Consider the following 27,172-nt stretch of genomic DNA (forward strand, 5'->3'; position numbering starts at 1 on the left):
GTGCATTATTTATGAAATGACACTCGTAGAATAAAATAAACTCTGATTTACGTTTTGTTTTAAATTGGATGAATTACATGATAGGGAACTTTGCACAAACGAACATTTTATTTGCATTTATTGCATTGTCTGCAGCAAATACTGATGCGTTTTGAGAATGAATGTTATTATATATTGTGTACATATAGAGCAGCCTGTTGGAGTGGTTGATGTGTGCTGTTCATTATTTCTCTGTGATGTGTAGGAAGCAAAACTGCATAGAGAGGGATACTGAAAATAGAAATAACACACTTCAAGTCCGGTGTATGAGTGTGCAGTACAGGAAGAGGTTCAGCTTCTTAATGTAATTAGCAATAAGCTACAGCATATTTGTATTTTTAGTTCCTTTCATGTTTTTATTTCATTTGAACTCTAAGTACAAGTATTAATTACACAATACTCCGACATGGTTGTGTTATTTTATAAGAATTGAAATTCTTTAAAGAATAATGTTTTTATGAGCTTTTATTTTACCTCAGGAACCTTCCTCATGAGTTGTACATATTTGGTATTTCCATTTGAATGTAAACACAAAGATTAAATGAAATTCTGAACGTTGTAACTTGCAACATTCCTTCCTCTTGTATATTCATCTGCCTTGGTCCACTCCTTCTCCACTTCCATTTGATTTCATTTTCCTGTCGCGCATTTTCTTCTTCCATCCACAGTTGTCTATAGATTTACGGCACTCGTCACATTTGGTGCCTAGAAGAGTATTAGAAAATATTATTAGACTTGTTTTACTTGAATTAATATTTTTTGTTATCCTAGTTTTCTTATCTACTGGAAAGATAGTCAAGAAATTAAATAGTTGAGTACAGTCCCTGATTACATATACAGGGTGATTCACGAGAATTTATCGTCACTTACGGAACTTATTTCCGAAGACATTCTGAGCAAAAAATGTCATATAAACATTTGTTCTAATCTCAATATTTTCAGAGTTACACTAATTTGAAGTTGTTAGTAAAATATCTTTTTTTCTTGCCACACAACTGCTGGATTAAAACACAGCAGAAATTTTGAACTCAAAATATATAATGCATTAATTAGAGCTTACCCTGAGCTAAGTACACTTAACACACATAGATTTAAGAAAGAAATCAGATTATGTAATTATTTAATTGTTTAAGCTAATTGAGTTAAAAATTGATACTCTAATATTTTTGTACTTTTGCATTTTCTATTTGTATACAGACCCATTTATTACATGCTGTATGTATTTTACTATTTATTAATGTTATTGTGCTCAATGAACTCTCATAATTTTGTGATATATTTTGTATAACTGATCTGAACTGCGCCCGAGCACGAGCTTCTGCTCTTTTGAGCTGCAACGCCTAATGCAGCTCAAGTGTAAAGTATTAAATAAATAAATTCAATGCAAATTCAATTCTTTAGTTTTAAGGGTAAAAAATATTACAAATAAGAATTAACTATTCAGAAGTATAATTTCTTTAATTGGCTAGTGTTCTGAAGCTAAAAATGTGTTGTTAATTGCTTTGTGCAGATTTTGTTTTTCAGTTTTTAACTGAAAATTACATAATTCTTACGCACTTATCACAAAAATTGTTACAAATCATACGACTTTAGGAACTTGATTCTTTACTGTTTATTTATGCAACCTAAAGTACAGTCTTGAAGAATTTACAAGAGCGGAGTGATTTGTAACAATAGGTCTGTAAGTAGCAGTGCTGCCCTTCTTTGCTAAAGCATCCGCATTCTCGTTTCCCAGGATTCCACAATGGGATGGTATCCATTGGAGTACAATTCTTTTATTGAGTGATATTAATTGAGAGAGCATTTTAGTTATTTCTGCTGTTTTTGATGAAGGTGTGTGTTTAGAGACTATTGATAGAATAGCTGCTTTGAGTCTGACAATATAACTCCATTCTTAAATTTATTGAAAATGTAATTTTGTAGTTAAAAATCAGAAAGAAATTCTGTACGAAGCAACTATGGAATTCACAACACATTTTTAGCTTCAGAATACTAGCTAATTAAAGAAATGATACTCCTGAATAGTTCATTCTTTATCTGTAATATTCTTTTACCATAAAAACTAAAGAATAATGGTATTTTACAAACAACTTCAAATTAATGTAGCTCTGAAAATATTGAGATTAGGACAAATGTTTATATGATATTTTTTGGTCAGAATGTCTTCGGAAATAATCTCCTTAAGTGATGGTAAATCCTCGTGAATCACTCTATATATCAGATTTGCAACATGAAAGAAAAACAATCACTAGAGCATCCACTATCGAAAAGATTTTTTTTGGGGGGGGGGGCAACGATTGCTATGTAAGTACAGCTGCAAGCTATTACTTCATGCAATTCCATAAGGTTTATAAGGTGACTTTTTTTTGCAGTTGCTAGATAGCAGCATAATGAAATTGATAGAAGTAGTTTTCTTGAAAGTCCATTAGGCTGATCAATCTGCTATATGTAATCAGGGTAAAGTATATTGACATTTGGATCTCGTGGAAATGTCTTGAGCTCTAACACATAAAATATTTTGTTTCACTTGGTTGCAGTATCAGCTACTGGATTATTTAGCATCTGATATTTGAATTTGTTGTTTGACAAACCATACATTTCCATCGTCAAGAAATAAAATGGTTGAGTACAATATATTTTATGTGGCATTTGGCTCTCGTGGAAATGCTCAAAGTGTCTTGAATGCTACACATTTCTATTTTGTTTCACTTGGTTATTTAACAGTGCCGTATCAGTTACAGAGTTATTTAGCGTCTGATATCATCGTCAAGAAATAAAATGGTTGAGTACAATATATTTTATATGGCATTTGGCTCTCGTGGAAATGCTCGAAGTGTCTTGAATGCTACACATTTTTATTTTGTTTCACTTGGTTATTTAACAGTGCTGTATCAGTTACAGAGTTATTTAGCATCTGATATCATCGTCAAGAAATAAAATGGTTGAGTACAATATATTCTATGTGGCATTTGGCTCTCATGGAAATGCTCGAAGTGTCTTGAATGCTACACGTTTTTATTTTGTTTCACTTGGTTATTTAACAGTGCTGTATCAGTTACAGAGTTATTTAGCATCTGATATCATCGTCAAGAAATAAAATGGTTGAGTAAAATATATTTTATATGGCATTTGACTCTCGTGGAAATACTGAAAGCATCTTGAATGCTACACATTTTTATTTTGTTTTACTTGGTTATTTAACAATGGCGTATCAGTTACAGAGTTATTTAGCGTCTTATATCGTCAAAAAATAAAATGGTTGAGTACAATATATTTTATGTGGCATTTGACTCTCGTGGAAATGCTCAAAGCATCTTGAATGCTACACATTTTTATTTTGTTTTACTTGGTTATTTAACAATGGCGTATCAGTTACTGAGTTATTTAGCGTCTTATACCGTCAAGAAATAAAATGGTTGAGTACAATATATTTTATGTGGCATTTGGCTCTCGTGGAAATGCTCAAAGTGTCTTGAATGCTACACATTTTTATTTTGTTTCACTTGGTTATTTAACAGTGCCGTATCAGTTACAGAGTTATTTAGCGTCTGATATCATCGTCAAGAAATAAAATGGTTGAGTACAATATATTTTATATGGCATTTGGCTCTCGTGGAAATGCTCGAAGTGTCTTGAATGCTACACATTTTTATTTTGTTTCACTTGGTTATTTAACAGTGCTGTATCAGTTACAGAGTTATTTAGCATCTGATATCATCGTCAAGAAATAAAATGGTTGAGTACAATATATTTTATGTGGCATTTGGCTCTCATGGAAATGCTCGAAGTGTCTTGAATGCTACACGTTTTTATTTTGTTTCACTTGGTTATTTAACAGTGCTGTATCAGTTACAGAGTTATTTAGCATCTGATATCATCGTCAAGAAATAAAATGGTTGAGTAAAATATATTTTATATGGCATTTGACTCTCGTGGAAATACTGAAAGCATCTTGAATGCTACACATTTTTATTTTGTTTTACTTGGTTATTTAACAATGGCGTATCAGTTACAGAGTTATTTAGCGTCTTATATCGTCAAAAAATAAAATGGTTGAGTACAATATATTTTATGTGGCATTTGACTCTCGTGGAAATGCTCAAAGCATCTTGAATGCTACACATTTTTATTTTGTTTTACTTGGTTATTTAACAATGGCGTATCAGTTACTGAGTTATTTAGCGTCTTATACCGTCAAGAAATAAAATGGTTGAGTACAATATATTTTATGTGGCATTTGGCTCTCGTGGAAATGCTCAAAGTGTCTTGAATGCTACACATTTTTATTTTGTTTCACTTGGTTATTTAACAGTGCCGTATCAGTTACAGAGTTATTTAGCGTCTGATATCATCGTCAAGAAATAAAATGGTTGAGTACAATATATTTTATATGGCATTTGGCTCTCGTGGAAATGCTCGAAGTGTCTTGAATGCTACACATTTTTATTTTGTTTCACTTGGTTATTTAACAGTGCTGTATCAGTTACAGAGTTATTTAGCATCTGATATCATCGTCAAGAAATAAAATGGTTGAGTACAATATATTTTATGTGGCATTTGGCTCTCATGGAAATGCTCGAAGTGTCTTGAATGCTACACGTTTTTATTTTGTTTCACTTGGTTATTTAACAGTGCTGTATCAGTTACAGAGTTATTTAGCATCTGATATCATCGTCAAGAAATAAAATGGTTGAGTAAAATATATTTTATATGGCATTTGACTCTCGTGGAAATACTGAAAGCATCTTGAATGCTACACATTTTTATTTTGTTTTACTTGGTTATTTAACAATGGCGTATCAGTTACAGAGTTATTTAGCGTCTTATATCGTCAAAAAATAAAATGGTTGAGTACAATATATTTTATGTGGCATTTGACTCTCGTGGAAATGCTCAAAGCATCTTGAATGCTACACATTTTTATTTTGTTTTACTTGGTTATTTAACAATGGCGTATCAGTTACTGAGTTATTTAGCGTCTTATACCGTCAAGAAATAAAATGGTTGAGTACAATATATTTTATGTGGCATTTGGCTCTCGTGGAAATGCTCAAAGTGTCTTGAATGCTACACATTTTTATTTTGTTTCACTTGATTATTTAACAGTGCCGTATCAGTTACAGAGTTATTTAGCGTCTGATATCATCGTCAAGAAATAAAATGGTTGAGTACAATATATTTTATATGGCATTTGGCTCTCGTGGAAATGCTCGAAGTGTCTTGAATGCTACACATTTTTATTTTGTTTCACTTGGTTATTTAACAGTGCTGTATCAGTTACAGAGTTATTTAGCATCTGATATCATCGTCAAGAAATAAAATGGTTGAGTACAATATATTTTATATGGCATTTGGCTGTCGTGGAAATGCTCAAAGTATCTGGAATGCTACACATTTTTATTTTCTTTCACTTGGTTATTTAACAATGCTGTATCAATTACTGAGTTATTTAGCGTCTGATATTTGAATTCGATAGTGTTTGGGTAAAGGGAGATAAGTCAAAAATGAGTTTTGAGTTAAATGAAAATTAAACATCGGGCCCTTATTGCAAATAATTTTCTACACAAAACATATGAAATGCTACTTTTCCTTTGTTTCCTGCACACAAACTTGTAGAATTTAACTTGAGTATTCCCCTGGGGAACAAAACTGTGACAGATATTTCGTCAACGAAATATTTTGACTATTTGTCAAATCCGACAGTACTATGGGTATGCCAATTGAAAAATTTGACGAGAATGAATGGAAATAATGAAGTGTAAAAGCATTAATTTTACTTGTACTATTTATGAATTATCTACGTTGTTCATGGAAATAATGAAGTGTGAAATGTTAATTTTATTTGTACTATTCATACATCATCTATGTTTTCTTCTGCATATAATTTCAATTTGTAGCTGATTGAACGTAAATAACGGGATATGTCATTGTTTGTTTCATATTCATCATATATCCGTACAATAGTTTCAATTCTGGTGTGATTTAGAGTATATTTTTTTTCCATAGGCCGCTTAACATTGTGGTGTCCTCCCAGTAGTTTTGTTATAATCGTTGTTTTCATGCTGGTTCTTGTGAATGTTGTCTAGAAAATTCCAGATATTAGCATGGTGAGTAACCTTTCTGTGGAATCCATTTTGAATCTTGCGTACACTACTTTTAACACTTGAATATAAGTAATTGATTAACTAGCGGACTTGCGTTAATTATGTAAGTCTGTGCGGCTTACAGCTGTTTCGGTGCTTCATCAACATCCTCAGAGCCTACTAGATCACGAACTTCTCTGCCTGTTATGTGGGTGCGTTTGATTGTTGAAAGGTGTTGAAAGGTGTTGAAAGGTAGAGTCAAATAGTGTGTGTGTGTGCGTGCGTGTGCGTGTGTGCGCGCGCAGAAATTGATCTGTGTGTTGAGAATTTGATCAGGGTGTGTTTATATTTCGTATTGTTCTAGTGTGTTGAGTTTTTCGTTCTTGGGTTGTATGTGTAGGATTTCCATGTCTGTATTTATGTTATTGTATGTATGGTTAGGATTGGTTATGTGATCGGCTTATGTAGATGTATTGTGTCCTCTGGTTATTGCTTTAACGTGTTCTTTGTACCGTGTTTGGAATGATCTGCCTGTCTGTCCAATATAGAACTTATCGCAACTATTACATGTGAGTTTGTATACGCCTGTGTGGTCGTATTTATTTGTTTGTGTTTTTTGTGTGTTGAGATGTCTTTGTAGTGTGTTTTCTGTTCTGTATGCTATGTTGTATTTCTGCTTTCTGAATGAAGATGCGATCTTTTGTGTGCTTTTGTTTTCATATGTTAGTATGATGTATTTCTTGTGTTTGTGTTGTGTTTTGCGTGTTTTTGTGTTTAAGTTTTTGTTTTGTCTTTCTTATGATGTTGTCTATCATGTTTGGATTGTAATCATTTTCTTGTGCTATGTATTTGATTGTGTTCACTTCTTCATTGTAGTGTTGTTGGCTCATGGGTATGTTGAGTAATCTGTGTGCCATTGTCCTGAATGCAGCATGTTTGTGTTGTATGGGTTGGTTAGATGTGTTGTGTATGTGTGTGGTGGTGGTGGTTGGTTTTCTATATATTTTGAAGGTGTGTTTGTTGTCAATTTTTGTTTTGGTGATGTGTAGGAAATTTATGGAGTTGTTTTCAAGTTCCAATGTGTATTGAAGTTTTGGGTGTATTTTATGTATTGGCGTAGTTTGTGTATTTGTCTTTTGTTTCCTTTGTATAGTGTAAGTAATCTGTGCCAGTATATTATGTTGTCTGCATATTTGTTGTGTTCATTGTTGAGTATGTATGTTTGTTCTATGTTGTGTAAAAATATCTCTGCTAGTATGCTACATAATTAACACGAGTAAGTCCGCTAGTTAATCAATTACTTATTTTCTGGAATTTCGAATGTCAGCCTTCAACTACGTTGTTGGGTCTTTGATGTCCGTTAATTAATAACAAGCTCGTGAACATGTGTTATTTTTATTATTTGCATTGTAATTGTACCTGTGGTTGTCTTCTAATATAGGCCGGCCCCTGTTGGATTGTAATAGTCTTGGCATATCAAAACTTTTGGTTAGAATCTGCACTAAAAATCAATACATGTTCATACTCTTACTACTAAAAATTTGGATTAGAATTTCATGTCCAAAATCATGGAAACGACAATTTCATGTTCAAAACCATGGAAATGATAATCGTATTGACAATTGTTATGTGTTGACAAGAAGTCCTTGCGCGAATGCAAAAACACTGTTGACGAAATGACCATAACCATACTGCCCGTTGACCAAAAAAATGTTGACGAATTGTCTGTAGGTGTATTGCTGTTGACGAAATATCCTGGAAGCCAGTAACAGGCAAAACACAAGGAAAACTTTAAAACATAATATTGCTTAAATCTTAAAAATTCATTAATGTTATAAAAAACCTTGATCAGTCAACCAGAGACAAGTCTTTTAAGGCATTCTTTTCAAGATCAAAATTTTTTTTTAGGAATACTTCACTGATTCCTTACTTACTGGCTTTTAAGGAACCTGGAGGTTCATTGCCGCCCTCACATAAGCCCGCCATTGGTCCCTATCCTGAGCAAGATTAATCCAGTCTCTACCATCATATCCCACCTCCCTCAAATACATTTTAATATTATCCTCCCACCTACGTCTCGGCCTCCTTAAAGGTCTTTTTCCCTCTGGCCTCCCAACTAACACTCTATATACATTTCTGGATTCGCCCATACGTGCTACATGCCCTGCCCATCTCAAACATCTGGATTTAATGTTCCTAATTATGTCAGGTGAAGAATACAATGCGTGCAGTTCTGTGTTGTGTAACTTTCTCCATTCTCCTGTAACTTCATCCCTCTTAGCCCCAAATATTTTCCTAAGCACCTTATTCTCAAACACCCTTAACCTATGTTCCTCTCTCAAAGTGAGAGTCCAAGTTTCACAACCATAAAAAACAACCGATAATATAACTGTTTTATAAATTCTAACTTTCAGATTTTTTGACATCAGACTGGATGATAAAAGCTTCTCAACCGAATAATAGCAGGCATTTCCCAAATTTATTCTGTGTTTAATTTCCTCCCGAGTATAATTTATATTTGTTACTGTTGCACCCAGATATTTGAACTTCTCCACCTCTTCAAAAGATAAATTTCAAATTTTTATATTTCCATTTCGTACAATATTCTCGTCACGAGACATAATCATATACTTTGTCTTTTCGGGATTTACTTCCAAACCTATCTCTTTACTTGCTTCCAGTAAAATTCCCGTGTTTTCTCTAATCGTTTGTGGATTTTCTCCTAACATATTCACGTCATCCGCATAGACAAGCAGCTGATGTAACCCGTTCAATTCCAAACCCTCTCAGTTATCCTGGACTTTCCTAATGGCATACTCTAGAGCAAAGTTAAAAAGTAAAGGTGATAGTGCATCTCCTTGCTTTAGCCCACAGTGAATTGGAAACGCATCTGACAGAAACTGACCTATACGAACTCTGCTATACGTTTCACTGAGACACATTTTTAATTAATCGAACTAGTTTCTTGGGAATACCAAATTTAATAAGAATATCATATAAAACTTCTCTCTTAACGGAGTCATATGCCTTCACTGATTATAACAAAAAATTAAACCTAACTCATTTGTCCAGGAGAAATGTTGACAATAGCTTGTGCTGCATTCTATGTATTCATTCTGTGTGAGTAAGATTTTGTAAACTACATTGTCTCTCCAAAATACCTTACACGATTTGATAATGAAGTGACAGCTACCTACTAGTTGTAGTCTGACACACTTGACAAAAAGAAATGTGTTGGTTTTCTATATCGCAACCAACTAAAGTTACAAACACTAGAAGGCAACAGTACTACAGATGTTACTTACTGGAGTTCCATTTCGACTCAGGGCAGTTCTGGAAAAGAAAAACAAAATGATTTGTGAAGAGCATGTAAAGGTTTGAGGTATATAGGAGGCAAGAAGGTGGAACTGCTTTCCTTTCTGTGATTTGGCACTTAAAGGGAACACTGTAATCAGCACTATAGTTTGACGTATTTTACTCTCTGTAAAGAATCAGTGTTCAATTTTATATGAAGTTAAATGGACCTCAGAGCCATTTTGGAAAATAAGAAATGAAAAATGCTTTCTGTATATGAGAAAAAATATGAGCTTCTCAAGCCTGTGTTCAAGAATATAATAATAATAATAATAATAATAATAATAATAATAATAATAATAATAATAATTTACTTACAAATGGCTTTTAGAGAACCCGAAGGTTTATTGCTGCCCTCAAATAAGCTTGTCATCGGTCCCTACCCTGAGCAAGATTAATGCAGTCCCTACCTCACATCCCAACTTCCTCAAATCCATTTTAATATTATCCTCTCATCTACGTTTCGGCCTCCCTAAAGCTCTTTTTCCCTAATGTCTCCCAACTAACACTATACACATTTCTGAATCACCCTTACTTGCTGCATGCTCTGCCCATCTTAAACGTCTGGGTTTAATGTTCCTAATTATGTTAAATTTAAATGGTAGTTTTTTAACGATGCTCAAGACTGCGAAAGTTATATCAGCGTCGTCGGTGTGCCAGAATTCTGTCCTGCAGGAGTTCTGTTACATGCCAGTAAATCTACTGACATGAGCCTGTCGCATTTAACCACTTCCCTTATTATCCCGAGTTAATTCGGGTTGCTAACATGTGTCAAAATTTATTAACCCGAGTTATCTCGTTTGAGTGCCATTGTCTATTTCATAGTGATTTTTTAAGTATGTAAGAAAATTAGTGATGTACAGTGATTCTGCAATATTAAGTGACCTCTATACGAAAATAAAAAAATATAACACTTTTTTTCACAAAACTGGTAAAATATATAGTAAGGGAAGAGGTTAAAAACACTTACATGTTATTGACCTGGGCTGGGATCGAACTCGGAACCTCGAACATAGAAGGCCAGTGCTATACCGACTACGCTACCGAGGCCGACTAATTATGTCGGGTGAAGAATACAATGCATGCAGTCCTGTGTTGTGTAACTTTCTCCATTCTCCTGTAACTTCATCCCTCTTAGCCCCAAATATTTTCCTGAGCATCTTATTCTCAAACACCCTTAACCTCTGTTCCTCTCTTAGAGTGAGTAATAATTATTTATTTATTCATTTATTGATATTTGTGTGCAGGACAACAGTTGTAGGCCAGTTATGTCCAGCACATTAGTACAATAGAAAACAAATAATAAATACATTAAGATATAGCAATAATAAAGATTATGATGATTAATGTGAATTAAAACAAAAGCTATAATTCCAACTGACATATAGTAGAATTAATAAAGAACATAAATGCCAAAAATTTACAGATTATATAATACATATCAATTAGTCACTACTATACATTAAATGGATCGAAATTACAACCATGTATATTGGCATTTTTTATACATCTAAAGACCGGAGAAGGAGATTTAGAATTTCTAGTATAGAAAATTTTGTGAAGTCTAAATTCTTTTGTAGGAATACGAAAGGTGATATTACTTATGATATATTCACAGAAAATGTTACCCCTGATGACCTTACAAAAGATTATAAAATGCATATAGGCTACTACATTTGAAGTAGCCTATTCAGTAATTACCTCGTAGTTAAAATCAGAGGCAGTAGATAAAAATTTATGTGCACATAAGTATATAAATTTTCTTTGAACATTTTCCAATTTGGCCAAATTAATTGTTGTACAGTAAGAGAATTCCAAACTACCGATGCATATTAAATTTTCGATCTCACTAATTTATAGTATAATAACGGGAGGTTATTATGCTGTGGAACGAAGCACGTATGAAATGCAAGGTAGACGCTGGTAAGCTACCGGCAAATGCTGCGCGAGCCGTGGAGTGGAGTCCCGTAGTACAATAATCTCCCTGTATGAACCGGGAGTCTAGTGTAGAAAAAGAATAAGTTCTTGACTTTATTAATCCTAGCATTCTTAAGGAATGATTGTATATGCAGTCAACATGGTTATGGAAATATAATTTAGAGTCAAGTAACAGGTCAAGGTCTCTAATGCAATCTTTTCTGTTCATAATAATTACATTGTTAAGAAATTAGTTAAATTTTAATAATAATAATAATAATAATAATAATAATAATAATAATAATAATAATAATTCTTTATTTATACTGGCAGAGTTAAGGCCATAGGGCCTTCTCTTACACTCTACCAGGTCACAAAGTATATAAGCAGTTAAAATTTAACAAAAAGTTAAAGAACAGAATACTGATATATTACAAATAATAATAATAATAATAATAATAATAATAATAATAATAATAATAATAATTCTTTATTTATACTGGCAGAGTTAAGGCCATAGGGCCTTCTCTTACACTCTACCAGGTCACAAAGTATATAAGCAGTTAAAATTTAACAAAAAGTTAAAGAACAGAATACTAATATATTACAAATAATAATAATAATAATAAAATCGACACTAAACAATATGAAAATAATACAATAATAGAAAAAAGAAAGTAAAATACATTGGAATATAGTAAAAGCAACTCATTTAATATAAATGGTTAATATGTAAAACGTAAGGAAGAATATAACAAAATAGAATGTAATAAAATAATAATAAAAAAGAAAAGGAATACGAATATTAAATAAAATTCACAATAAAAAGGCTATGATAATAAATTCATGGGCTGATAAAGAGAACAAAAAGGGGAAAGGAAGGAAAAAGATATATAGCCTATATTTTTACAAAACTATGGCAGAGAAAAGGGCTTATGACTGAAAGGAATCTAATTCAAAAAGTGCAATTTCAATTTATTTTTGAAACTAGACAATGTCCGACAGTCTTAATGAAGCAGTTTTACGAGTAAATGAAATGACATAAGTTTTTGTTTAATTGATTTTTCATCGTCATTGTCAACAGACCATTACATTTAATAATAATAATAATAATAATAATAATAATAATAATAATAATAATAATAATATATTATTATTATTGTTATTATTATTATTATTATTATTATTATTATTATTATTATTATTATATGCTGGTTCAGTGATGTTTCTTGGTGTTACTTACCGTGAATAATTGCAAGTTCATGCATATTATCATTTCCATTGCACCTGACTTGCACTTCTGTTGGCTGTCTACAGTTGCAGCTGGAAAGTGAAGTAAATGAAAATTAAGATGAATGCTATGCTGAAACAAGTAGATTTGATCGCTACTAAAGAAGTAAGAGCTCTTTTTTATCAGTAAAAATGGTTTTGTTTTTCATAAGTAATTAAATTTCCAACAGATTTTCAATATTCCATAACATTTTTCTTTTAATTGTTACTATTTCTAATTTTGTCTTCCAGTGGCATCAGGCTTTAAGGTTTCAGACATTTACCTTCTGTCATCCCATTGTAAAATTGTCAGATTTTTTAAACATATTTATATAAACTTTAACATTTTGGCTGGTTACCTTTTTCCATTCTTGTGTAGATTTTCTAGCTTTCTTACCTATGAAAATGAATTAAATTTTGTATAACATCTAGTAAGATATCGTGTTCTATTCCTAATCTGAATGGGCTTTTCCATTAATTCTTGTAATGTGAATTATTTTTCCGTCTTTTGATCTACTATTTCTTTTTTTCGAATTGGGAACCAGCAGAAGCATTTTCATTTAATTCTTTTAGGAATTATTAACTAGATTTTGCTACAAATAATTTATAGTCATGTATTATTCCTGCTGCTGTTAGTTTTATGTTCATGCTTAAAATTGCATATAAATGTTTGTTCAAAATTGAAGACCTCCCCAGAGAATGGATATAACTTCAGATTCTTTAAATATGCGATGTTGGTGGAAAAAGTAATTTTAAAGCATTTATTTATAACTAGCCATACCCATGCGCTTCGCTGCATTTGCTACAAACAAATATAATTTTTTTTTCTCAGAATGGCTCAGTAACTTATGGTACGAAAGGGATTAAGCATTTTTTAATAACAACTTATAATCAACTTCCACTAGAATACAAAGTTTTACCAAATTCCCGGTGTTGTAAAAAAAAAAACCTTTTTTTGACAAGATTATTTATTTTAATTCTCGGTTGGTTTATTTATTTGATGGTTTCAAACTTTTCCTTCTTTCTCTCTGAAGCTTTAATAATACCTTACTGTTCTTATTTATTTTCTTTTTTTTAATTCTTGTCATGTTTTTCACAGGCTGTAGTTTTATGATTTGAAGGGTACACAGGAAAAACGATCAAGGTCCATCAAAAATCGAAATTGAGTTAATAATGCTATCTTATAGTGGAAAAGAAGTACTATCATGTGGTCTAGCTAGTAATAAGAAATCATCGTTCTTGACATTCCACTACTGTACGTCAATTTCTATTAAATACACACATAACAAAGTATTAAGTGCTTAAACTTTAAAATTCGTTTTTCTCGAAACTTTCTAAAATGGACCTTGGTCGTTATTCCCGTGTACCCTTCATTTGTTATATTATATTGTACAACATATTATGTGTCTCTTCTTGTACAGCTCCTGGATATGAGTTTTACTCGATCAGGCATACTCAATAAATTAAAAAAAGATGAGTGGTGTAGATAAATATCTTCCGCTTGTTATACAAGGCCACCTAAAATAATCGCAGAGTCATTAAATCAGCCTGATTGAGACGTCATGGATATAAAACACATTGTTACTGTAAACTGGGATTACTTTGAACACAGAGGAAACTTTGAACATTTTTTTCAGAAAATCATATTTAGGTTTCTACATGCTGCACCTATTATTAATAGATGGAGGTAAATTATCATAAAAATCATTCTCATACCAAATTTACCTTCATCTAACAAGTGTAGCATCTAGAAACCTAAATATGATTTTCTGAAAAAATGTTCAAAGTTTCCTGTGTGTTCAAAGTAACCCCAGTTTACGGTATTCTGAAACTCATACATATCTTTAAATATCTGCCCTATATTTTGTTTAGAATTAAACTTGTCGGAAACATTTTCTAAAGCAACTTTTGTTATGTAATAGCCTAAAAAATCAATAAGTGGGACCTAACTTATATTACATACCTATTGTTGTAGAAATTGGTTCAATCTTTATGGCATAAAAAGGTAACAAACATACAGACATACAAACAAAAATTTCAGAAATGTAATTTTCAGTTCCATGACAGTTCATTATACATAATAACACCTGTAAGCTGGCCAGCCCGATCTCGTGATCTGACATCCTTCAATTTTTTCTGTGGGGAAATTTAAAGGACAAAAAACCCACGTACATACTGCTGTGTAACAGGGATGATATGACGGACTGAAGGCTCACCACACACCAACAACATACATCAGGTTAACTGACATGATATGGACACACTTATTATGCAACAAGTGCAATGCAGAATCCGTTTTTAAAAAGGACGTATAACTCATGAACTTGTCATCAGCGTGTGTTCCTTAACAAAAAATGATCCTCTATATGTGACCTATCATTCCTCAAAGTTACACTCTATGTGTGTGTACACACGCACGCACACATTATAGTGTGTGTTTATAGGCATACTTACGGACGGAAACTGAACAGTTTTTGAGGCCTGCTTCTATTGCAGATTTCCATATTTCACCATCTTTTTCTTCTGTTAACTTATTTGCATATGCTGCAAAAGCTTCTTGATCTACTTTGCCGTCTTTTATCTGTGAAAACAGAAATAGGTTCTATTTAGTTACTGTATTAATCTACAGTAATAGGAATAATTATATTCTTATACGAATGTTTTTCATACAATAAGTTTTCCGTAATTTTAAACTATTAGCATTTTATTTACCTCTGATTGAGGTTCTGGCTGATATGTACATCTATTATCAGGCAGTACATCTCACTTGATGGTATATGTCAGAGGAAGAGCAATTGTTTGTATACAGGGTGATTCACGAGGAAAGGTAAAAAATTTAGGATACGATATCTTAGGCCATTTTGAGTGAAACAGTTCATATAAACATAGGTCCGTTTTCGAACGATGGCGGAGCTAGATGCATTTTTGTGGTAAAATGTCTCGCCCCAATGTGAATCAGACGTTACTATATGCTGCTGACGTGAGACGTGAGACGCAATGAATGACGTAACATTGGAATCTGCATTGTGAGCGATGTAGGTAAGAGATACAAAGCGTGTTGTGGAGCATTACAAATATCCAATCGCCTGCCCTTGTCTGATGTAATGACACAGAATCCGCAGATAACACAAATAGCCTACACTGTCATCAATTCATAACAGTCCAGTCAGCTACCTACAGTACAGTAGTTATACAGGTACAGTTATCGGAAGTGTTAAGTTGTGTTTTTCAAGATGCCTTATAAATTTTCGACTACAGAATACGCCGATATTGTGTATGTTTATAGTTTGTGCGTTGGAAGTCCCTTGTGTGCCGTCGCTGAATATGAAGGACGCTTTCCGAACAGAAGGGTAATATATCGAAGACTATTTACTGTCTATGGGGTTGGATGAAAGACTTGGTATAGCAAAGGAAGGGGGAAACGAGGGAGGCGCTAATCGACCTATTTTGGATGCGGCATAAAGAACAGCCACGTGCAACTCTCTCGAGCAATGAGCGCGATTCACGACCGAGTACAACAGTGCATTGAAGCAGAAGGAGGTACCTTTGAAAATGTGCGAAAACATCGACCCCGACGTTTATAATATTAGGTATGTATGCATACGTGAATATACACTTTAAATTTGTCCGTTATCAGTCTCTAAATGCGAGTTAGTACAATGGAATCTCAGAAGTTTTTGTGGAATCAAGGAGCCATATCTCCGTAACCGTTCGATTTATTTATTTATTTTATTGGGTTATTTTACGACGCTGTATCAAAATCTAGGTTATTTAGCGTCTGAATGAAATGAAGGTGATAATGCCGGTGAAATGAGTCCGGGGTCCAGCACCGAAAGTTACCCAGCATTTGCTCGTATTGGGTTGAGGGAAAACCCCGGAAAAAACCTCAACCAGGTAACTTGCCCCGACCGGGATTCGAACCCGGGCCAATTTGTTTCACCGCCAGACGCGCTGACCGTTACTCCACAGGTGTGGACTAACCGTTCGAAAACGGACCTATATTCATATGAACTTTTTGACTCAGAATGACTTCAGAATTCACATCCTAATTTTTTTACCATTCCTCGTGAATCACCCTGTATATCTGAAGTCTGACTAGTGTAATTTGTTACTAGTCAGTGTTGTATGCAATGGAGTTGAAAGGAACTGGACACCTAGCCCATTGCATCCTGGTTTAGTTGCCTCATAAGTGATGCCTTATTGGTGTCATGAGATTCAAATCTTTCTTTGGACAGTTGACTAAACAACAGCAGTATTATATTAAAGATTTTGATTTTTATTATTCAAAATTCTGTAAATGACATAATTTCTTCTACTATCCAGTTTTTAATAGAGTAATACGTTCATTTTATTCTACTGTACGTATATATATTTTTTTCTTTTGTTAAAATGTAGGTTATTTCCAAGCCAAGTATGTTACCATTTCTATGGTGCACGGTAAAAATAGTATAAGTCTGAAATTGGTGGTTTTGAGTTATGACCTCCAAGTGAATACACTTCTTCAGGTGATGTAAAGGGCGTATATCTATCTTCTTCCATAATAATATAGCGCGTCAGATTTCTAGCCTGTCAAAATGATTGTTTTTGCTCTACTGAAAACTTGCAATTTTTGACTTATACCTTTTTAATGGGCACCATAGATTTAATGTTACACTTCATGAATTTTCATTGCAGATGAAGCAACCTGAACACTTTCTTATGTTTGAACGTTAATCATCCTCGTTCTTTGAGTGACTAGATCTGGTTTTTATGTGTTAAAATATACTTATTGCAAATTTGCAGAAATTTGGTGCGAACAAATGTAACTTTTCGTTCTGAAAAGGAATTTTAAAATGTTACATTTGTTGGGATCAAATTTCTACACATTTAAAAGACAGAACTAAAATTCGTTAAATAATTTATTAAACATAATATGTCTTAAATTGACTGATCATATTGGAAATTAAATCAATGCCTTTCCCAAAGCACTATATGAAATGTTTGGTGCGAACAAATGTAACTTTTCGTTCTGAAAAGGGATTTTAAAATGTTACATTTGTTGGGATCAAATTTCTACACATTTAAAAGACAAAACTAAAATTCGTTAAATAATTTATTAAACATAATATGTCTTAAATTGACTGATCATATTGGAAATTAAATCAATGCCTTTCCCAAAGCACTATATGAAATGTTTGGTGCGAACAAATGTAACTTTTCGTTCTGAAAAGGGATTTTAAAATGTTACATTTGTTGGGATCAAATTTCTACACATTTAAAAGACAAAACTAAAATTCGTTAAATAATTTATTAAACATAATATGTCTTAAATTGACTGATCATATTGGAAATTAAATCAATGCCTTTCCCAAAGCACTATATGAAATGTTTGGTGCGAACAAATGTAACTTTTCGTTCTGAAAAGGGATTTTAAAATGTTACATTTGTTGGGATCAAATTTCTACACATTTAAAAGACAAAACTAAAATTCGTTAAATAATTTATTAAACATAATATGTCTTAAATTGACTGATCATATTGGAAATTAAATCAATGCCTTCCCCAAAGCACTATATGAAATGTTTGGTGCGAACAAATGTAACTTTTCGTTCTGAAAAGGGATTTTAAAATGTTACATTTGTTGGGATCAAATTTCTACACATTTAAAAGACAAAACTAAAATTCGTTAAATAATTTATTAAACATAATATGTCTTAAATTGACTGATCATATTGGAAATTAAATCAATGCCTTCCCCAAAGCACTATATGAAATGTTTGGTGCGAACAAATGTAACTTTTCGTTCTGAAAAGGGATTTTAAAATGTTACATTTGTTGGGATCAAATTTCTACACATTTAAAAGACAAAACTAAAATTCGTTAAATAATTTATTAAACATAATATGTCTTAAATTGACTGATCATATTGGAAATTAAATCAATGCCTTTCCCAAAGCACTATATGAAATGTTTGGTGCGAACAAATGTAACTTTTCGTTCTGAAAAGGGATTTTAAAATGTTACATTTGTTGGGATCAAATTTCTACACATTTAAAAGACAAAACTAAAATTCGTTAAATAATTTATTAAACATAATATGTCTTAAATTGACTGATCATATTGGAAATTAAATCAATGCCTTTCCCAAAGCACTATATCAAATGTTTGGTGCGAACAAATGTAACTTTTCGTTCTGAAAAGGGATTTTAAAATGTTACATTTGTTGGGATCAAATTTCTACACATTTAAAAGACAAAACTAAAATTCGTTAAATAATTTATTAAACATAATATGTCTTAAATTGACTGATCATATTGGAAATTAAATCAATGCCTTTCCCAAAGCACTGTATGAAATGTTTAATATAAAACAATTTTTATCTCGAAAAAGAAGCACAGACGAGGAAAAGTGTATTAAACTTCTCTGTTTGAAATATATATATAATATATGCTATTAAAATATAATATAAATTCTGAAAAAGATACATAAAATAAAGGAGCTACTTTTCAACAGTCACGTTGAATTTGTAGGTCACTTATCACTTACCAGTGATGCATTTTGAAAAACACACTCCATAGCACACTGTAAACAAAAGACAAAGAATCATACGTAAATTTATATCTACTATCGATAAATCATCATTAAGAGAATTATATAGTGTACACAGATCAAATATCACACTTTCGGTTTTAGCCTTATTTCAACATTTTCTGGAGATAAAAAAAATAAATGAATTTTATGCTCGACCATGCCGAAATGTAGTAATTATACACCTGGTAGCAGACCTTTAATGCACCTCATTAAAATACACCTATTCATTACAATTCAGTTGTTCAGCCAATGAGAAATCACCTTTGTACTGATTGTACCATTTTAAAACCGCAAGTATCGACTATTCTCGGATATGCAATCGAAAGACAATTAGCGAAAAGTCACGGAGGCTGGAAATCCAATACTGTCGCAGAAGGTTATGTTCTGTTACTATAATAATTAGCATTAATTGTAAATAATATTCAAATAAATTCAATTTGTCATCTCGTTTTCCAATTCTAAATCAATTTCCAGGTTATATCAAGCCTAATCTTCATGTTATTCTCTAGATTATATCAAGGTCAATGACATTCGTGTTTCGGAAAAAATCAATTACTTTCGCGTCTGCGCACATCTCACAATTCAGGTCAGTTCCACTCCTCACTTACATAACCATAACATGAATACTTATGAATAATTTCAAGTTAGAAATATGGTCGAGCATAAAAAGTCGTATGAAATTGCCTATAATGGTAATTAAGACGCTCGTATGAAAATTATGAAACTCGCTTGCGCTCGTTTCATAAAAAAACATACTTGCGTCTTAATTACTACCATTATAGGCTCGTTGCATAATGTACTATTATGCAATAAACGTATTTTTGCTTATAAATAGCAGCACAATTCAGATATCGCATTCTTGATTTTTTCCGAGTTAAATTAGCCTGCCATCAACAGATTTGTGCAAATATCTCATTTTTTTTTTCAAATTGTTAGTTGGTCCATTATTGCGTAACTCCGTCCAATTGCATTGTCTTGAGACAGGCCTTATGGAATGAGGAAGTGATCGTGAAGTAGTTAACGAGAAGGCAATGCCTTATTAAATGTGAAAGAGGAGAGTATGAATATGGAAATGAAAAGAAATATCGAAAATTCATTTCAAATCCCAACCATGCTCACAATAACAATCACGAAGAGCAAAAACGTTTCACGCAAGTATAGGGATTTCAGGAATCCTCCGTCACTTTTAAATTTACATTTAGGCATTGATTTTCGATGGATAGATAGGTTGATTAAGTGAAGAAAATGACTGATATTCTATTGCACAGTATGCAATGGCAATAATGCATTCGGAGCAGTGGCGGCTCCAGCATATTTCTTAAGAGGAGGAAAGAAGTTAAAGTAGCCTCGTTTAATTATTAGGCAGCGGCATTCCTTTTAAGATTTGTAGGTCTTTATTGCATGCACCGATAATAAAATGAAAATGCGACGTTGTCACGTCTTGTTTGTTGCTGCTATATATTAATATAGTAGTATAGTATAGTATATATTGCACAATATGCAATGGCAATAGTGCATTCGGAGCAGTGGCGGCTCCTGCATATTTCTTAAGAGGAGGAAAGAAGTTAAAGTAGCCTCGTTTAATTATTAGGCAGCGGCATTCCTTTTAAGATTTGTAGGTCTTTATTGCATGCACCGATAATAAAATGAAAATGCGACGTTGTCACGTCTTGTTTGTTGCTGCTATATATTAATATAACATGGAGTATTGGAGCGGCCTTCAAAAGACTTGACGACAATGGACAGCGCGACAATAATTAAAATTATTGAAACTACAAAGCTTCCGTCCTCTTTGACACCGCTAGCCTACTAATTGCACGTGGCCACTTTAACAGCATGAAATGACACCTTCTTGAATGAAACATGCTACAAATTAGCCTACATGCATACATGTAAGACCAGGTAGTGTTGGGGTTGGCCTTCCCTTCTGTATAGCAATAATCTGTTCTTGTAAACTGAGTTTCCTAAATTGTCAAAAATATATTATGATTTCACTTCCATTCATTGTTGAATAATTGCGCAAATTAACAATTACAAAGAAATTCACAACCTCGTAGCATTTTTCACGCACACTACAGCATCACACATGTTGGAAGAGACTAGCTACTAACTCGTAACCGGAACCGTTTTACGGAAATGGAAATGGGAATGGGAAATAATCTGAGCAAAGCGAGAACACTGCACCCACCCACGTGGTCTGTGTTATCACATGTACATTTTACAAGTTCAGTATTACATGCTTTTGAAGAATGTCAGTTCTTGTAAAGTCATACTACCATTATTGTTCAAAGTTGCCGGTGGCCGATTAATTTTTTATGTTAAAAATAGTTTGGAGTACCTACTTTCAGTTTCAAATATATTTATACAAAACTGACAACTTGGCTGTTGCCCTGTCTAGTAAACAATGAATAGAAGTGAATTTCAGGGGCCAACGGTAAGTAACTATAACGTCATTGGGACCAACTACGTAGAACTACTTCCTCTTTTTCTACATAAACCCTACTTTAACTTTCACATATCCACGAAAGTTTCAAACCATGAATAGTAGCCTATGTAAAGTGCAATGAATAATACACTCAGGGACAAAAAAAACGGACACTTTAATATTTGCTGGTATTTTACAAAACATTATCTTCTCATACAATATTATGGTAGCCATCTGTTGTTATGGAGACGTGTATGCATTGTTGATTGTTTTTTGTTTTATAAACAAGCCATTACAACCAAATATTCCAATTTTGCTTTCGGAGTCTCAGCTATAACAATTTTGTCTCAACCATTTTGTGCTTCATTATCGTTATCATTCGTTATTTCTTTATTTTTACATTTTCTGAGTTTAAGTGGGGTTGTAACATTTGTCTTAAAACAAGATGCGACCTGAAGATGTGGCTCGAGCTGTAGCCCTTTACGATGATGGACGCAGTGTACGTTACATTGCACAAGCACAAGCCATGATGCCACAAAACGGTATAGAGAGACCCTAGAATATACCAGAAGACGAGGTTCGGGTCGTCCAAGAGCTACAAATCCAAATGAAGACAGGTATATGGTGTTGAGAGTTCTTAGGGAGCGCAACCTGCTAGCTACTAGTGTAGCCCAGCAATTTGTTAACATGCATGGACGCCCAATTTCGGCCAAAACAGTTAGAAGGAGGTTGAAAGCAAGTGGACTGATATCAAGTAGACCTGCAACTGGTCCCAGACTTCTCAGGATGCATCGAGTTGAACAACTGCGTTTTGCAAATGATCACAGGGATTGGAGAAATGGACAATGGAGCTGTGTTCTGTTCACCGATGAGTCCCGTTTCAATCTGTGCTCACCTGATGGACGTGAAAGAGTTTGGAAAAGGAGGGGAGAACGATTTTCACAGTGTTGCATTTCCGAAAATGTGCCGTATGAAGGTGATGGAGTGATGGTTTGGTCAGGAGTGTGTACGGATGCTCGTACAGAGTTGTTTTTTGTTGAAAATGGAAGACTAACAGCTGATAGGTATATAAATGAATGTTTGGCTGATCATGTTGTGCCATTTGGCCAATTTGTAGGCGATAATTTTGTTTTAATGCATGATAATGCACGGCCGCATATTGCCCATGCGGTCGGAGATTATCTCCAAGAAGTGGGAATCCATGTTCTTCCATGGCCAGCAAGGAGTCCAGACATGAACCCAATTGAACAGTGTGGCACATGCTGGGACGGCGTGTTAAGAATAGACGACCGAGACCAGAATCGTTACAAGAGTTGAGGCGAGCACTTGGCGAAGAATGGGAACTCATTCCTCAAGAAGACATTGCTAACCAAATTGAGAGCATGCCAGGACGTATGGATGCAGTTATTCAAGCCAGAGGGGGTAATACCCGTTACTAAAAAGAGTTTTTAATGTTTAAGGCACCATAAAATGAAAAAACAGTTAGACCAAACGATGCCATAGTTATATGCCCTTTGTAATTTTTTGTAAATTTTCTCATCAGAGATTTTTTTTTCAAATGTCGTATAAGGTGCTAAATGAAACTTTATTTTGTTTAAATGGGTTTTGTTTCATTTTGAAATAATTAGCAACAAAATACAAGCAACTATAGAAGTGTCCGGTTTTTTTTGTCCGTGAGTGTATTTTTGATTTATAATTAAAAAAAGTTTACATGTTGTCTTTCATAGCGTTGCGTTAAAACTGTTTTTGTTGTGTCTCCTCCTAGATGTGTTATAGTCCGGTTGAATGCAGCATCGTTAGGTGGCAGCGGTAGCGAGCTTGCTGCACGACCAGTCTGTTTCTATTTCCCGCCCATGCGCTGATTCAGAGGAGGATCTCCTCCCTCTCCGTTCATTTACTTGCTTTAAAACTCTGCTCCTTTCTCTGGCCGCTAGTGCGCTGTTGTCTATGTGTGTTAACTGCAGTAGAGGAGGAATGGAGTGCCTTTCCTCCCACAAACAATCTCACAGTTTTCTACAGCACATGAGCGCGCGTCGTTTAAAACTCGATCAACCGAGTTTTTCTTATAGCTGTGAACTTAAAAATTATCGAATCTTCCTCGAATTTCAAGGCACAAATTTTATTTGGTATTTACTTTTAAAAGAAGAAAATGTGAGGAGGACGTTCCTCCCTTCCCTCCCCCGAGGAACCGCCACTGATTCGGAGGTTGTCCAGAGGGAAATCCTCTGTCTGGGAGTACATGTGTGTGTTATTTTAGTTCAATTTTAAGTTATTTATAACAACTTTAACTTCAAAGTAATGTACTTATAAAACTAACCAATTCCTTGTTTTCAGTCGTTGAAAGATCAGCTTAAAATAATACTGTCTTGCTTTGAAATAAGTTATTTTTTATACTTACAGCGAAACCATCTCTCATAGCACCACCATGCCACCGACCACCTGAAAAGAAATTTTATCCTATTTAAGGAATAGCTTTTAGTACTGGAATGTAACTGTAGATATTTTCTTGTTAAACAGTTCTACTAATTTGTATGACATTTGAGTCGTTCATTACAAAAACACCACAACCGACATTTTTTACGAAATGCGGGTTTTTTTGTGGATTTTGATTGCCAGCATGAATGCGCATCTTTTGATATAAAAATCTTATGTCTAGTACGACTGTAACATGTAAAAAATGGACAAGAAAAATGAATTTATTGTAAAAACACCATCTCTTATTTCCGGCAGCCAATCGCGTTGCAGGTCGGCTACATTTAAACGTGTGCGTCTTGTGATTCGCTGATGAAGGCGTTATTCATTTCTTAAGGCTCGATAAATACTTAATATAATCGCCCACCATTTTTGGCTCTTTCGTTGGCGTTCGCAGAAAGCACACGAGGACGTTATTTGCCGCTCAATTATTTGCTGAATTACAGTGCGTTTGATTTATTATCATAGGAGCTACGACATGATAATGTTTAACGGTGTGGCAAATAGATTCCTCGTATGATAGCTCGGCAACGTAAGAACAAAAATGGCGAACGATACTTCCTACCTAGACTTTATAGAGCCTTGACTTCCTAAGACGTAAGCAAAGAGGAGGAGTCACGCCGGGAATAACATCGTCGCGACTTTTTTTTAGCATCATATATGGTGTTTTTCAAATAAACTAGTCTGCCACACTAGCTGACAGCAGCACTGTCGTCGCACACCAACAGCTGTTTACAGTCACAGTCGGATCAGTGTTTTATTCTGTCTATTGCTGATTAAGTGTTGTCCTTAATATTATTATCTGTTTTGAGTATTTTGTTACAAGATGAATAGTTCAAGTGATGAAAATGTTGCTGATGAGGATAATGAAGTGTAAGAAAAGAAAAAGGGGCGTTAGAAATAATGAAATATACAGAAGTGGCAAAAAAAACGGACAGACCATTGTAGCTGATTTCAGAGCCTTGTTCACTCCAGAGCACAAAAGACTGGTAACTAAGACTTTCGTGGTTCGAATCCTGCCTGGGAAGGAAACTTTTTTTTTTGTTCCTTATTCAAATTTATTCCCAATACTTTTCGATTGCTGGTAAAATTCATGTTCTGGGAATAATAATTTAATTAAGTAGTAAAATATCGCTGCGGATGTTTACGGTTACGGGACTCCTTTGTCTATTTTGTTTATTTATTTTAGTAGGTTATTTTACGACGCTTTATCAACATCTAAGGTTATTTAGCGTCTGAATGAGATGAAGGTGATAATGCCGATGAAATGAGTCCGGGGTCCAACACCGAAAGTTACCCAGCATTTGCTCATATTGGGTTACCTCAACCAGGTAACTTGCCCCGACCGGGAATCGAACCCGGGCACCTGGTTTCGCGGCTAGACGCGCTAACCGTTACTCCACAGGTGTGGACTCCTTTGTCTACATGGTGGTATACTTTTCGTATCTCCATGTTTATTTGTGCAAAATTTAAAACACAGTCTACTATATACAGTCACGAAGCTTGAGTTTTGAGGGTACTAGAAACAATAGACTGTGACGGTACTATTTTGCATTGCCTGTAATGAGGCGATATTAGCGATCCTAGTGGTGAGCAACTATCTAATGTATCCATATTTACTACGTATTGAGCTTCGCGACTGTATATACTAGACTGTGGTTAAAAGCTGTTGTAACGCATCATATACACACACACACACACACACACACACACACACACAGGGTTAGTTAAAAGTCCCGCACCACCTAAATAACTTTTGAAGCATACGGTTCAGTGACATGAAACTTGGTATGTGAGGATAACCATATACTAAGAACTCAATAATGGTAATACCAAGTTTTTTCTACTTCCGGTTTAACCGGAAGTAACTCCAACTCTCTTATTTTAAATGGAACACCCAATATATATTTTTTTATTTTTGAATAGTGCTCATTAAGAGCTTTTCAAAAAGTACCCACACTCGATACTTCTGTACAAATTGAGTGTTGCTAAGTCAAGAAAACAAAGAAGTGTATCGAATATTAAAATAATAAAATACTCCTTCCTTAACAAAAACAAAACAAAGCTAGCTCACCTTCTAAATTATGTGTTCAAATTGGGAGCCCTCAGCTGCTTTACAATGTGTCACTCGATCATAGAAACCATTTAAGGAATGACAACCAGGCTTTAGGAATATCTTGCACCACTTCCATTTTTATTTAGCAACACTGAATTTGTACAGAAGTATCAAGTGTGGGTAATTTTTGAAAAGCTCTTAATGAGCTTTATTCAAAAATAAAAAAAATATATATATTAGGTGTTCCATTTAAAATAAGAGAGTTGGAGTTACTTCCGGTTAAACCGGAAGTAGAAAAAACTCTGTAATACCATTATTGAGTTCTTAGCATATGGTTATCCTCACACACCAAGTTTCATGTCACTGAACCGTATGCTTCAAAAGTTATTTAGGTAGTGCATTTGTTATTTTAATATTCGATACACTTTTCTGTTTTCTTGACTTAGCAACACTGAATTTGTACAGAAGTATCAAGTGTGAGTAATTTTTGAAAAGCTCTTAATGAGCTTTATTCAAAAATAAAAATATATGTTGGGTGTTCTATTTAAAATAAGAGAGTTGGAATTACTTCCAGTTAAACCGGAAGTAGAAATAACTCGATAATACCATTATTGAGTTCTTAGAATATGGTTGTCCTCACATACCAAGTTTCATATCACTGAACCGTATGCTTCAAAAGTTATTTCGGTGGTACATTTATTATTTTAATATTCGATATATTTTTCTGTTTCCTTGACTTAGTAACACTGAATTTGTACAGAAGTATCAAGTGTGGGTAATTTTTGAAAAGTTCTTAATGAGCTTTATTCAAAAATTAAAAAAATTATATATATTTATATTGGGTGTTCCATTTAAAATAAGAGAGTTGGAGTTACTTCCGGGTAAACCGGAAGCAGAAAAAACTCGGTAATACCATTATTGAGCTCTTAGTATATGGTTATCCCCAAATACCAAGTTTCATATCACTGAAGAACATGCTTCAAAAGT

At 33.8% G+C, this 27,172-nt stretch overlaps 1 protein-coding gene across 1 annotated transcript in view; it reads right to left on the reverse strand.

Annotated features, from left to right (window-relative positions):
• Positions 1 to 486: 486 nt before the first annotated feature.
• Positions 487 to 27,172, reverse strand: part of LOC138713809 (uncharacterized) — a 35,123-nt gene continuing 8,437 nt past the window's right edge. Inside the window, exons 4-9 of the mRNA XM_069846246.1 lie at positions 24,056 to 24,096; positions 19,188 to 19,223; positions 15,117 to 15,243; positions 12,637 to 12,716; positions 9,428 to 9,455; positions 487 to 744 (exon numbers count right to left, since the gene is read on the reverse strand). Of these exons, the coding sequence (XP_069702347.1) occupies positions 629 to 744; positions 9,428 to 9,455; positions 12,637 to 12,716; positions 15,117 to 15,243; positions 19,188 to 19,223; positions 24,056 to 24,096 (428 nt within the window). The 3' untranslated portion in view covers positions 487 to 628. The remainder of the gene's footprint in view (positions 745 to 9,427; positions 9,456 to 12,636; positions 12,717 to 15,116; positions 15,244 to 19,187; positions 19,224 to 24,055; positions 24,097 to 27,172) is intronic.

The sequence above is a fragment of the Periplaneta americana genome, chromosome 14 (genome assembly GCF_040183065.1).
Source record: "Periplaneta americana isolate PAMFEO1 chromosome 14, P.americana_PAMFEO1_priV1, whole genome shotgun sequence".
Taxonomy (NCBI): Eukaryota; Metazoa; Arthropoda; class Insecta; order Blattodea; family Blattidae; genus Periplaneta; species Periplaneta americana.